The sequence below is a fragment of the Chinchilla lanigera genome, unplaced genomic scaffold (assembly GCF_000276665.1).
Source record: "Chinchilla lanigera isolate Chin_1 unplaced genomic scaffold, ChiLan1.0 scaffold00055, whole genome shotgun sequence".
NCBI classification, from domain to species: Eukaryota; Metazoa; Chordata; class Mammalia; order Rodentia; family Chinchillidae; genus Chinchilla; species Chinchilla lanigera.
In genome coordinates, this window is record NW_004955456.1 from 8,177,298 (window position 1) to 8,191,747 (window position 14,450).

The following is a 14,450-nucleotide window of genomic DNA, read 5'->3' on the forward strand; positions in this document are numbered from 1 at the left end:
CAAATATAATGAAATTATTTTTTAATCTTTACTGTATTTTCATGAGCAAGTAAATGATTCTGTCTATAGAGTCAGCAAAATTCCATGAGCTAAAAACATTTTGTTGTTTTAGTGCTTCCTTGTTGGGGGTGTTTTTGTCAAATGTAACATTTGACTAGAATTTCTTGCTCATCTTGGCATATTTTACTTTATTTAAAAATGACCTAAAACAAGATATGGTGGCACATGCCTATAATCCCAGCACTTGGGAGGCTGAGGCAGGAGGATCACTTCAAATGCAAGGCCAGCCTCGGCTACAGAGTGACTTCAGGGTCTGGGCTACTTAACAAGACCCTGTCTCAAAAAAAAAAAAAAAAAAAATTGAAGAAAATTCTAAAACAAAGTAAATATTTATTGCTTAGTCTTTTCTGGGGGAATGAAAGTTGTCTCTATGCTAGTGCTTCCCTGGTTTATTTCTCTTGTCTTGTTTTTATCATTTCCTCTGCCGGCTCAGATTTCTGGGTATCTATTCGTATTTGTATTTGGATACTCTTCCCTCACTCTAAAGCCAACACAGATTCACCTTGTCCTGTCCACCTCCCTGTCTGTATGTGCTACTTAACCCTTTTCCTTGGCTCTTCATGAGAATATGAAGAGCTGGTCGCTACGGGTTGGCCCGTCTTCGTCTGACATGCACAGTATTTGGATTCTCTTTGCTTATTTCTCCGTCTCCCTCTCCCGCCAGTGAACCCCAGCCCCAGCCTCCCCTCCTTCTGGCTCCTTGCCTTGCGCTCCTCCCTGTGACCCCGCCCCATCCTGGAGCCCATTACCCAAAGGCCTGTCGGGTTGACTTGCTCCCCATTAGGTTTTCTCTTTTCTCTGAAACTTTTAGCAGCTGTTTCCAGAACATAAAGACTGAACTCCTCTTGGTTTTTAGGGACCCCTATAATGAGATTCTGCCCAGCCCATCGAGTTCTGGGTACAAGTACGGCCTTCCTTACAACCTCCTTTCAGGTAAGGCCAGGGCTGGAAGGAGCAGGTGTGGGGCCCCCAGCGAAGAGGATTGGCTGGGATTGACCCCAGCTCGACGCATGACTTTGGTCTTGCTGACAAACTGGGGCCCAGCTGTCAGGCTCCCTATGCCTTTGCGGGCCCCAGGAGGCCACTTGTACCAGTGCCTTCTGCGTTTGCTCTGATTCAGAGCTGTTTACTTCCTGCTCCTGTCATGTGGCCAAAAAGAAACCCATTTTGGTCTTCCTAACATAACCCACATTCCCCACCCTGATTCTCACCAGTCCCCGTTATTTCTGAACAGTCCTGGGGTACGCGAGGTGGGGGATGCCTTTAATATTGGATCTTAGTTTTAAAAAGTTAAACACCCCCCTTCAAAAGAAAACGTGGTTATAAAAGGTCTGGGTTTTCAGTCAGACCGAGGCTGTTCGGAGCGTGGCTCTGTCACGTCTTCGTATGTACCCCATCATGGTACCCCAGCATCTAGTGGTGGTCACCAGCCTGGCAGGATGCATTGTCTGCGAATCATTTGATTTTTTTTTTTTTGGTGTTTTTTTTTTTTTTTTCTTCCGGTACCAGGAATCGAACTCACGACCTTGCGCTTGCCAAGCAGGCGCTGTGCTGCTGAGCTAAATCCCCAGCCCCTGCAAATCATTTGAGCAGGTTCTTCTCCGACCTTCGTAACTGTTTTGCAATCCATTGTTGAATAGATGCAGTTTTTCTTTTCAAAAATTATACAGGTCTGAGGTTTCCTCCTGATATAAATAAAGCATCATGCCTCTTCCCTGCCCCTGCGCGGCAGTCTCTAGACCATAAGTCAGCGTGCCCGGAGCTGAGCGCTGGCGCCGCCCTCTGTCCCGATAATGCGCCGGCCCGGCAGGCGCGGTGCCCCTGCTCCCCTGCGGCTGAGGGGAATGACGCGGGTGTGTGTTCGAGGACTGCGCAGTTCTCTGGAATCGCTCGGCCGGTCGAATTGCGTAGAAGCTAACTTTTCCTTGATGTGTGTCTTCACTGGTCTTCCCCGCTACCCGAGCCCCTTGACGCCCCGGGGGCGCTTGCGGGTGGGGTGCGTCCACACTCCGCTGTTCGGGCCTGTCTCCGCCCTCCTTCCGGCCTCCTTGCCCGCTGTTCCTGTCACCTCAGCCTGCTGCCCGTCTGCTGGCTGCTTCCGTCTTCCATGCTATTTTCTTCTCTCTTCTACTTCATGCTCTTTTCTGCTGCTCCCGTGTCTCATGCTTTTTATCTTTAGAATCAGCAGAGCTTAGCTTTGTAAACATCACATTCCTAAGTAATTCTTCTTCTTCCTTTTTTAAAAGCTTTTTTCAGTTTTTTTCTCCTGAAATGGAAATCATAGACCCACAGCTCCTGCAATCTTGGGACCTTTGGCTCTTTTTTCCATCATTTTATATTTGAGTTGCTAACAGCTCTTCTAGATGGTTGAGGTTTGAGCCAGAGTTGCTGATAAGTGAAGTGTTAGATTACAGTGGAGTTCAGCGCAAAGCGTAGTTCTGCCCGTCCTTTGATCATAAATGTGCTCCAAGGTGCGCTGCCACAGAGTGGGCGTTCTGTTCCTGGTACCACTGCTTAGGTGCTGTCCGCTCGTAAGTTCCACTGGTTGTTTAATTAGTGCTGCTGTTTCTTCTCTTTAAGTCAGGAGGTGTTGCCCAAGATCCACGAGGATAAGCACTACCCCTGTGCCTTGGTGGGGACTTGGAACACGTGGTACGGCGAGCAGGATCAAGCTGGTAGGAAGCAGGTCTTTGGAGCAAATGCTTCTTCCTTAGGCATTTTTGTAATTACCTAAATGATTTTCTAATTAATGTTTGTTTTTATAATCAGAGCTGTCCATATCTCAGCCATGGTATGGTTAAAATAATAATTCATTCCAAAGCCTACTTTTTAATTATTTTCTGTGTTTGAATCCGCTGTGTGACCTTTACAATGTAAGCCCGTACGTGGCACATGGCAGCTGTATACTCTGTTAGCGTCCTACCTGAAGGTGAGAGTGTCAGGAGTCTCTAAACGTGTACTGTCTTTTCAAATGCGTTTCAGTGCACCTCTGGAGGTACGAGGGAGGCTATCCAGCCCTCATGGAGGTCATGAATAAACTCAGAAGAAATCAGGTAATGATGTTGAAAAACGGTGCCGTACTTAGCATAGATACAGGAGATCCTGACCCAGAGTTAAGTGACTTTTCTGCCATTAATCCCTATTAATGAACTCTTCAGTTTTTGTCATAGAAATATTATCATTTGGATGCTCATTTCTATTTAAACATAAAGTAACCATTGTAATACGACTAAAATAGCAGTTCTTGGTGTCCACCTACTCTTTTTGTTTGTTTCGGGTACCAGGGAGCGAACTCAGGACCTTGTGCTTACCAGGCAGGCACTTGTGCAGCTGAGCTATATCCCCAGCCTTCTGTTGGAAAAGTCAGCTGTACTTTGAAACTGGAAAATCAGCCGGATAGACACAGTCAGCCTGAATGGCCTGATGCTGTCCATTCTACTTTAGGAACTGTCAGCCACACACTTGTTCTTTTTTTTTTTTGGTACCGGGAATCAAACTCAGGGCTTGCCCTTGCCAAGCAGGCACTGTGCCACGGAGCTACATCACCGGCCCCACACACTTGTTCTTTATCTCGGACTGACTGCTCTCCTACCTAGCCCACTTTCCGTAACAGGTGCATGTTGGTAGTTTATTTCTTGCCATACTGGCGATTGCACCCAGGACCTTCACACTGAGGTATCTCCCCAGCGCTACCTCCTTTTATTTATTTGTTTATTTTTGAGACAGAGTCTTGCTAAATTGCCCAAGCTGGACTTGAACTTGTAATCCCCCTGCCTCAGCCTCCCAGAGTGCTGGGACTAAGGTGCATGCTGCCATTCCCAGATAGCAGAGGGAATTGTGACAGCCAGACAGCGTTACAAAAGGAAGTCTTTTTGTGTAGGTTCCCAGACCAGCGTAAACACCTTCCGAGTTACTTGCTGTTTGTAGTCATCATGTTCCCTCCATGTACATGCTAGGGAAATCCAAAAATGGAGAGAACTAATTGTGGTTACCTTACTTAAATATTTAGGGTAACAATGCAATTTGTTGTCTAAACCTGGACAGTAGCCGGGTGTGGTGGTGCTCGCCTATAATCCGAGCACTCAGGAGGCCAAAGCAGGAGGACTGCTCTGAGTTTGCTGCCCGCCTGGGCTACACAGTTCAAGTGCAGCCTGAATTACAGTGAGACCTTGTCTCAGAAAACCAAGATAAACAAACCAGCCAACCTGGACAGAGAGTGAAAAGGAGGTGTAAGTCACTACCCCGCTTCAGCAGCTAGAAACTAGGATTGTCTGCTGGCCAGGCGGGTCATGCTAATTACTCTATAATCTCATTCCATGGCAACATAACTGTTACTAAAGGACATTTATGTAAGTACTAGAAGATTTCATAAGCCCATTTTTTTTTTCATGGAAAGGAATTTGCAGATTTCCGTAAGGCAAGAAGCAACATGCTCCTCTCCAGGAAGAATCAGCTGCTGCTCGAGTTCAGTTTCTGGAATGAGCCTGTCCCCCGCTCAGGACCTAATATCTATGAACTCAGGACTTACCAGCTCCGAGTAAGTGCTGAATGCGAGGGACCTGTCCCCTCGTTCTGTGACAAAGCGCAGGCACTGTCTCGACAAGAAAGACCTCAAGTGTAGGAGTAGGCAAAGGTTATAGGACCTAGTACAGTGCAACCAGAACAACTAGTAAATATTAGGACAGTTGAACAACAGCATCATTAAAAGTCACGTGCTCAGCTGGGTGTGGCGGCACATGCCTGTAATCCTAGCACTTGGGAAGCTGAGGCAAGAAAAGTCACGTGCTCAGTAGAGCCCAGTAACCACTTTTGTAATGGCAAAAGATGAAGTGATGGCCTCGGTGTATCCGAAGGATAAACCTAAATTTGGTTTGGGATTTTGGGGGCGTGTGGGGAGGATTGACCCCAGACCTTTGCATTGCGGTACATCCTCGGCCCTTTTATTTTCTTTGAGACAGGATCTCTAAGTCACATGTCCACATCTCTAAGTCAGACCGTCCTTGCTGAGCTCAAACTTGTAATCTTCCTGCCTCCACCTCCCGGAGTCTCCACCTCCCAGATTACAGGCATGAGTGACCACCCTGGCCTGCTATGGCTTTGATAACCGTAAATGGATTAAAAACTCCTGCCATTATGTGTACGTTGTCTTCTTGTATGAAACCATAAAGTGTGACTCCCATTATGAGCTAGGAAAACAAGCATATAATCATCATTTTATTCCTGTTTCTTTATTTCATCACAGACAAACTAACAAATCTAAATCTCTTTTCAGCCAGGAACCATGATTGAATGGGGCAATTATTGGTGAGTATACTATTGATGTTTGTGTGTGTTTTGTTTTGTTTTGTTTTTTTCCAGTACCAGGAATCCAACTCACGACCTTGTGCTTGCCAGACAAGCGCTGTGCCGCTGAGCTAAGCTGAGCTAAGCTGAGCTAAATCCCCAGCCCCCAACTGATGTTGAGTTTGTAAGTCTTAACAGATTATTTTAAAGCACAGTGTTAATTTTAATTTTAAAAGTCTCTGAGGATAATAAGGCTGTGACTTGACACTGGGCTGGGGTGTCTTGCTGTGGCACCTGTGTTGTTCTCAGGCTCCCAGCCCAAGTGTGATGCTTCCGGCTCCTGGATACCTGTGGCTGAGGCACACAACCCCCTGCCCAGCTTAGACTGCCACCTTGTGTAATGTTTTTATATGAAAATTTTCCAGCTGGTTGTGGCACGCCTGTAATCCCAGCACTCGAGAGGCTGAGGCAGGTGGATCCACGGGTTCGAGGCCAGTCCATTCTACATAGTGAGTTCAAGGTCAGCCTGAACTGCATAACGAAACCCTGTCTCAAAAAGACACACACACAAAAAAAGAGAGAGATAGTCCTGGCGTAAAGATGGACATACAGACAAATGGAATAGAATTAAACGACCAGAAATAAGCCATTATATTTATAAGCATTTGTTTTTTGACAGATGTGCCAAGGTAATTCAGTGAGGAAATTAACTAAAAAAGGGGGGGGCGGTATCATAGTACTTAAATATAACAATTAAATTATGCAACTTTTAGAGGGAAATCTTTGTGACTTTGAGTTAGGCAAAGAGGTATTAGATATAATACAAAAACAATCCGCAAAAGAAAAAGAATTGCTAAATTAGAAGTCATCAAGATTTAAAAACATGTACTTTAAGGGACATCATTGTAGCTGAGTTTGGTAGCACACCCCTGTAGTCCCAGCACTCAGGAGGCTGAGGCAGGAGGATCGCTGTGAGTTCAGGGCCCGCATGGGCTATATAATGAGTTCAGATCCAGCCTGCGCCACAGAGACTGTCTCAAAAACAAACAAACAACAAGGATATCATTTTAAAAATTAAGATAAATACAAACTGTAAGAAAAAGTATCAGCAAGGATGTAGAGAAATTAGAACCCTTTTCGCTGAGCTTGAAATGTGAAATGTTACAGCCATTATGAAAGTCAATCTGGAGGCTCCTCAAAAGAATTAAAGTAGAATGGTGTTGAAGATCTAGGAGGGCCACTGCGGGGTAGATGGCACACGAATTTAGTGTAGGCGCTCACCGGCATTTGCACGCCCGTGTTCATCACAGTTACTCCCAGGAGTCAAGAGCTGGAAGCAGTCCGGGTGACCATCGCCGGCGAGTGGTTCGGGACAGCTACGCGTCCGGATAAAAGAGGAGGCCTGTTAGGAGAAAGCCAGTCCTGTCACGGGACATAATGGCTGAGCCTTGGGGGCATTATGTAAAGTGAAATAAGCCAGTCACAGGGCAATACTGTGTGGTTCCACTCCTGGAGCTGTGACCAGAGGGGTCAGAATCGTGGAGACAGAAATGCGGCGTGGTTGCCAGGGGCTGGGGCGTTGTGGTGGGAGTAGAGCTGCAGTTTTGCAAAGTGACGAAGTCCTGGGTATCTGTTCTGTACCAGGGGGATACCCTCGACCTGCTGAACAGTACACTTACAATTGATTAAGATGAGAAATTTGAGGGTAGCTTTTTTACCATAATAAAAAGTAAATAAAATTTTTTAAAATAAATTTTAAAACTTTGGGAGGGAAGTGCTGAGGATTAAACTGAGACTTCACACAAGATGAGCTACATCCCACTAAGACATGTTTTTTAAAAAGGCAAAGGAAGCCAGGTGTGATGGTGCACACCTGGGATCCCAGCACTTGGGAGGCTGAGGCAGAAGGATCCCTTTGAGTTCAAGGTCACCTTGGGCTACATAATGAGTTCAAGGACAGCCTGCACTACATAGTGACACCCTGTCTCAAAAAAAAGGCTGGGGTTTGTAGCTCAGTGGCACAACCGCCTGCCTGGTGCAAATACATACATAATTAAATAAATGAATGAATGAATGAATAAATACATACATACATACATAGGCAAGCACGCACGCACGCACAGGATTTGAATAGACATTTCACCAGAGAACATACACGAATACCTACTAAATACATGAAAAAAATGTTCAATATCTGTAGCCATTAGGGAAAACTACAGTGAGAATTCCTTCACAGCCACAGGGTGGCTGTCACTAAGAGAACATGTGTGGCCACAGTAGCCTTCAGGTATTGCTGATGGGAACGTAAGATGAGAGCCACTGGGGAAAACCATCCAGCAGTTCTTCGGATATGACCCAGCAGTTCTGTTTCCGGGAACACACTCAAGAAATGAAAACACACACACACGCACACGCACACGTTCACAGCTGCATGTTTCATAATGGCCCAGAACGGGAACAGCCCAAATGCCGGTGCGCAGATGAACAAACGGCTCTGTCTGAACAGTGGGACGCAGCTCAGCGAGAAGTGAATGGCCTGCAGCCTGCAGTGGCGTGGGTGAACTTGACAAGCACACTACATAAAATACATAAGGCAGAGCGGATCGTGTTACCTGATGCTGTGTTTATGAAGTGTCCAGAAAAAGCAGGTGTACGCAGACGTAGATAGCGGGTTCCCAGGGCAGAGCATGGAATCGGGGGTGACTGCGGATGGTCCGAGGGACCCTCGGGCACAGTCAGGTGGCGATCGTTGCGCAAGTCCATACATTTTCTAAACACCGCAATTGTGTACTTAAAGGGATTCCATGGTTTGTAAACTACAATCCAAGAAAGCTGCTAACGACATGCCTCACTTAAAGAGTTTAAACCACAAATCCAAGGTTAATTCTCGATGAAGAAATCAGTTCATGTAATATAATCAAGGCTGGAAGAGGAGTTCACATGCTCTCGCAGCAGGCACACAGTCTGTGTGGTTACACCGCAGAGGTCCCTGTGCAGGTCTCCCGCTGTCTTTGTGGCCTGACACTTCCGAGGTGGTCAGTAAGTGCCAAGGAATAAAGAGGTGACAGAAACTAATGATTGCGTGAGAACTACATCAGTTGTAATTGCTCAGGTTGTAAACCTAAACGCCTTAAAGAAATGGATTATAGCCTGGTGTGGTGGCGCACTCCTGTAATCCCAGCACTCAGGAGGCTGAGGCAGGAGGATCGTAGCAAGTTCGAGGCAAGCCTGGGCTACAAAATGAGCTCAAGGCCAGCCTACACTGCATAGCGAAACCCTGTCTCAAAAAAAAGACAAAAAAAAAGAGAAATAGATTGTAGTATATTCATCTGTGGGGTTGTAGAAAATGGTTTAAAGCAGATCTAGCCGAGCATGGTGGCGCATGCCTGTAATCCCAGCACTCAGGAGGCTGAGGCAGGAGGATCGTAGCAAGTTCGAGGCAAGCCTGGGCTACAAAATGAGCTCAAGGCCAGCCTACACTGCATAGCGAAACCCTGTCTCAAAAAAACAAAAAAATAAAGCAAATCTATAACTGATAGCATGGATAAATCATGAGAACACCATGTTAAGGAGAAAGAGCTACAAAAGAATTTATAAATGTGATACCTTCTACGTAAATTTTCTTTCTTTTTGTGCAGTACAGGGGGTTGCACCCAGGGCCTACTCACAGAGCTACCTCATAAGTTGTTTTTTCTATTTTATTTTGAGGCAGGACCTTGCTAAATTAACTAACTTACCAGCTGGGCTGGAGCTTGGAATTCTCCTGCCTCAGGCTTTCAGAGTGCTGGGGTTATAGGCCTGCACCACCACGCCCAGCTATGGGAGTCTTTAAAGATACAGCAAGAGTACTACTGCTGGTGGATACTGCGGAGAGTGGAAATGTAAACACGGACGGGAGGACCGCAGCAGCGGCAGCCCTGGGGGAGGAGGGAGGCGGGTGGAGTTGAGGATGAACAGAAAAGATGCTTCCCAGTCTGCAGTGTTTATATCTTTATGAGAAGAACCAAGCAAAATACAGCAAAACACGAAGTATTAATGTTTTAAAATAAGGGATTAGAACATTACTTTATAATGTTAAAAATTAAAATCATCTTAGAGCGTGTTCAGAAGGCAGTTGGTAAGATCTGACTCCAGTGTTAGGGGCCCTACCTCCTAATAAAAACTACTTTAGAAATTAAGAGTAGAGGATTTTTTAATAATTGAAGTGAGGAAAAGAGAATTTACCTTTAGGTAGATTCTACCAACTAGAGAAAATAATTTACTTTTTTTATATGCACATAAACATTTTTATCATCTGTCCCATCATCGCACCCTCCTGCCCATTTCCACTTTTGGGGGCGTTTCGTTGTGAAGTATTTTGGTCCTATTCATGCTCCGTATTACCTGCCCCTACACCCTTTCCTCTCCGTCTTCCCTTCCTCTTGCCTAATAAGCGTCTCCCCTCTGCTTTCTTGGCCTCTTTTTGATGCCACATATTAGGAGAACGTGCGACATTTGTATTTCACTGTGCACGAGCTCCAGCCCGGTTCCCTACGGATGCCGTGATTTCTGTGTTCCTCGTGGCTGAGTAGTACTCCGCTGTGTATCCGTGTCTACGCGCTCATCTGTAGGTGCACCTCTCGGCTGGTAGCTCGGCTCTTGTGGGCAGTGCTGCAGTACACGAGTGTCAAGGCGTGTGTGCGCTGACTTCATCCTTCGGGCACACGGAGCAGCGTGGGAGGGTCGTGTGGTGTTTCTATTTTTAGCTTTTTGAGGCACCTCCATACTGATTTCCACAAGCTATTCTAATTTATATTCCACGCACAGTGTGTGAAGGCTGCCTTTTTCTCCTTGCCAGTATCTGGGGGATTTCTTGGTGGTGATTGCTTAGTTTTTAAATAGCTGTTCTGACTAGCAAGATGAAATTAGATGCAGTTTTGAATTTCCCTGATAAAGATGTTGAGCGTTTTTCTCATACACCTACTGGCCATTGGTACTTTATGGAGAAGTGACTGTGGAAGTCCTCTGCCCATGTATTGATAGCATTACTTGTTCTTTTGGTGTTTTTGTTTTTAGTTCTCTATATATTCTGGGTGTTAGTCTTCTGTCAGGTAAATTGCTGGCAGAGACTTTTTTCCCATTCTGTGGGCCGTTCTTACTCTGTTAATGGTTTCCTACTGTGCAAAGCTTTTTCTTGGTTGATTTTTTGAGACAGGATCTCACTTTGTAGGTCAGACCTTGAACCCAGAGCAGTCCTCCTGCCTCAGCCTACCAAGTGCTAGGATTATAGGAGTACATGAGCACTCCTGGCTAGATTTTTTTATTCACCTTATACAGTAATCAACTCACATTGATTGGGTCAAGATCTTAATAGAAGACCTGATGAAACCCTGAAATCACTACAGAAAACCATAGGGAAAACACTTCAAGATTTTGGCACTGGCAGTGTCTTTTTTGAATAGGATTCCAGTAGTTCAGGAAATAAAAGCAAGAATGGGATGGCAGTAGTTGCATGGTTTTATTTCTGGGTCCACTATTCTGTTCCTCTGATGTTAGGATTTTTTTCTCTAGTTCTGTGGAGAATGTCGTTGGTGTTTTCATGGGATTGCATTGGGTCTCTAGATGGCCTTCTGGGGGGACCATTTAACAATATGAGCATTCCCTGCCTGTGGGTACCAGGTTGGACTTAATGGAAAAACACAGCAAGCACCATTACCACACTAACAAAAATGCAGGCCGGCCATGAGCTCACTTCGTAGCACAGGCTGTCTTGAACTCGCAACGATCCTCTTGCCTCAGCCTCCCAAGTGCTGGGATTACAGGCGTGCGCTACCAAGCCCGGCTACTTCAACTTTTTTCGGCATCATTTTCCCACCAAAGGAGGGTCTGGCTGCTGCGAAGCAAAGCTTTGGGTGGAAATCACCTGACTGCTCTGATCCTTCCTTCCTTTCTTGAAATGAGAACCTATGACTTTGACTTACTTTCAGCTTACATCTGTTCTTTTTGGATTATAAAATAATCTTGCTTTGCATTTAGTCATTTCTAAGCTCTCTCTCCAGTTCAAACAAATGGTTCTGTGATCTTTATTTCTAGTGACTCTTTTCTTCTTGGATCCTCAAAAGCCCAGTACCGAAGTTCCTCATTTAACGACAGAGTTACTTTCCCGCCACTAGGCTGCTAAATGAATCGGTCACTAAGCGAAGAAACTGCAGATAGTATGTACAATATTCAGAACAAAGGAAACTGCGACTTGATGATTTTGCTTTCTCTTACATGCAGTACTGTAATGTCCAACAGCATAAAACCACAGTGCTCCAGGGTATAATCAGCAAAAATTACAGTACTGTGTACACAGGTGTTGTGTACAAAGAAAAGACACTGAGGCTGTACCAACAAGATGAACAGAACTGCACCCGATAACAGGTCATGCCGTCCAAGTAGTCATTAAGTGAGGGATGTCTGTAACACGTACCCATTTCTGTTGATTTGAAAACTGGGAAATGCAGATTTGATTATATTCCGCTCTTACAGACGCAGCTTGTTGGACTTTTGTGTATGTTTTTGTGCTTTCGTCTCTGGACATGACTGTCTAGATGTTCACAGGGTGGATCATCCACTGCTTCCATTTTTCCATATTACCAAATAAAATGTACTCACCCGGGAACCCACAGGGCGCACTGAGGTTGCTCAGCTGTTTTTGTAGAGCCGGGTCGGCACACAGTGTGTGTTTTGGCACGTAGGTAACTGTGTAGGACGATGACTCCTTGCAGGCCATGCCTCTGATTTCTCCCACGCCACGCAAGTATGTTTTCTTTGCTTCCGTGACTGAATTAGAAAAATTCAGAATGAAATGAATAATCCAGAACATTTATCACTACCAATGATAAAGTTCTCTGAGCACAGTTAGAATGCATGTGAAATTGATTTGCTTAATTTCAGTAATTTATCAATCAGATTTGTAATTTTTGTGAAGATGCTGATTACTCAATTCCAAATGTAAAACCTGAAGTGTTTAATACTGTTTCTGGGTAACCCACGGGACCACAGCAGGCATCCCCCCTCCACCTGAAGGGGGCCAGGAGCCGGGCCGGGTCTCAGGTATGGCGTTGAGCTCGGTGGACTAGGGTGGGGGTTACTGAGTGGCCTTCAGGACACTGGCCTCGTCCCTCGCATCAGGTTCTCCTGGCTCTGCAGCTGCCACTGCGGTGCTACAGGGCAGTCCCTTCATTCCCTGCAGAAAGGGTGGCTAGGGGGGCCGTCCCCACTGTGGATACGGGCAGCCCACCATCCATTCACGTACCTATGACCATGGCAGTGACCGCCTCCCCAGGTGCTGTCAGGGCCAGGACCCGGATATGACGAACCTCCAGCAGTTTTGCTACAGATTTCCCGGATGCCCCAGAGTGTGGGGCTCCTGACAGACCCCGGCCTGCTTCTCCTGCGGGCTTCCCTACTTCAGCTGGCGCTGTTTCCCTTCTGTTCAGCTGTGATTGGCAAAAATGGTTTTTGCAAAAATACATTTTTAAGAGTCCAAGTTATATTACTAAAAGTAAAAATAAAATGTCCAGTGCACGTATGAAAGAAGGTATTTACATTAAAAAGCCAATACCTTTCGGCAGAGAGAAATCTTACAAAGTGTTAAACACCCATTTTTAACCAATTTAGCCACAGTTTTTTGTATCCATAGAATGCACATGTGCACTTTGGTCTGCATGTGTAGGGAGTACCTTCTGGGTCTCCTTTTCCAAATACTTTGTTAAGAAAGAAAGAAAAAATAACAGGCAGTAGCCGGGTGTGGGGGTGCACACCTGTGATCCCAGCACATGGGAAGGCTGAGGCAGGAGGATCGCTGTGAGTTAGAGGCCAATCTGAACTATATAGTGAGACCATCTCTCAAAAGCAAAAAGAGTCTTCATTCTGAAGTCTGGCCCTGCGCCCGGAGAACGCAGTCTACTGATCTCCCTGACCATCTGTCCAGCGTATGTTGTCTCTCTTCCAGGGCCCGTGCAATTCGTTTTCGACAAGACAATAATGAAGCAGTGGGAGGATTCTTCTCTCAGATCGGGCAGCTGTATATGGTGCATCATCTGTGGGGTATGCATATTTTTGCCATCATTTAATTTTAATTTTTTCCTCTCTAGACAGAATCTAACTGAGTTGCCAGGCTGGGGTCAAACTTGACATTGTCCTGCTTCAGCCTCCCAGAGTGCTTGGATTCCAGGCATGTGCCACCTCACCCAGCAAGTTACTAGGATTTAAGGGTTCATTGCTAACTAAATTATAGCTCTGAGCCAGGAGTGGTGGCGCACGCCTGTAATCCCCACACTCCAGAGGCTGAGGCAGGAGGATCGTTACAAGCTCAAGGCCAGCCTAAACTGCATAGTGAGACCCTGTCTCAAAAAGACCAAAAAATTAATTAATTTTAAAAAATTGTAGCACTGGAGCAAATCTGCAGTGTGTAACCTTACACACTTTAGCAAATCCAAACATCACAGATGGGTGTAAGTGTTGTGGTATCTAAAAATGAAGAAGACAAGCATGGTGGTGCACACCTGTAATCCCAGCAGCAGGAGGCTGAGGCAGGAGGATCACTTCAAGTCTGAGGCCCGCCTGAACTATCTAGCAAGACCCAGTCTCCGAAAAAATAAAACTGGAGAGCTCAGCGGTAAAGGGGGTAAGAGGGGAATCAAGCAGCCGCAGGAGGAGGAGGAGGATAGAGACGCAGAGCTCCCTCCCAGGGGGCCTACTGTGTGCCCCCGGCAGCTCCCACGCGTGCGCTGTCCCGCACGTGCGTCGGGCACCTCTTCTTGTACCTTGGGGGGCTGCTTCAGACGGAAGCCCGCCCGCAGCCCCAGTGAGTGCCGCCCTCCTCGCCCTCCTCGGAGTGCCCAGGCCCTTTCCTGCGGGGCGGTCGCACTGCTGGCTGTCGGTGCTTCTCTTGCCAGAGCAGAGACTCGGCCTTGGAGATAGCTTGGTGAAATTCCACCAGCGCGTTCCGGGCGCGTTTATAAAAAGTTGCAAACATGGCAGTTAAAGCGCAGCTCCCGTCGGCGCCCGTGCCGGCCGCGGGGCTGGTGCGCCCCGACGCGGGTGTGTGGGCTCCCAGGGGAGGAGAGCCGGATCTGCCG

The 14,450-nt window shown here is 46.4% G+C and overlaps 2 protein-coding genes across 3 annotated transcripts in view; one reads left to right on the forward strand and one right to left on the reverse strand.

Moving 5' to 3' along the window:
- The window catches only part of Gbas (glioblastoma amplified sequence), a gene marked incomplete at its 5' end in the record, with an annotated part of 19,406 nt that overhangs the window by 1,127 nt on the left and 3,829 nt on the right, over positions 1-14,450 (forward strand). For both annotated transcript variants that reach the window (XM_013520543.1, XM_013520544.1), the window contains 5 exon segments: positions 2,641-2,735; positions 3,043-3,113; positions 4,457-4,597; positions 5,333-5,364; positions 13,322-13,416. In XM_013520543.1, the coding sequence (XP_013375997.1) occupies positions 2,641-2,735; positions 3,043-3,113; positions 4,457-4,597; positions 5,333-5,364; positions 13,322-13,416 (434 nt within the window).
- The window catches only part of LOC106149881 (collagen alpha-1(I) chain-like), a gene marked incomplete in the record, with an annotated part of 2,035 nt that continues 1,267 nt past the window's right edge, over positions 13,683-14,450 (reverse strand). The window contains 1 exon segment of the mRNA XM_013520545.1: positions 13,683-14,450.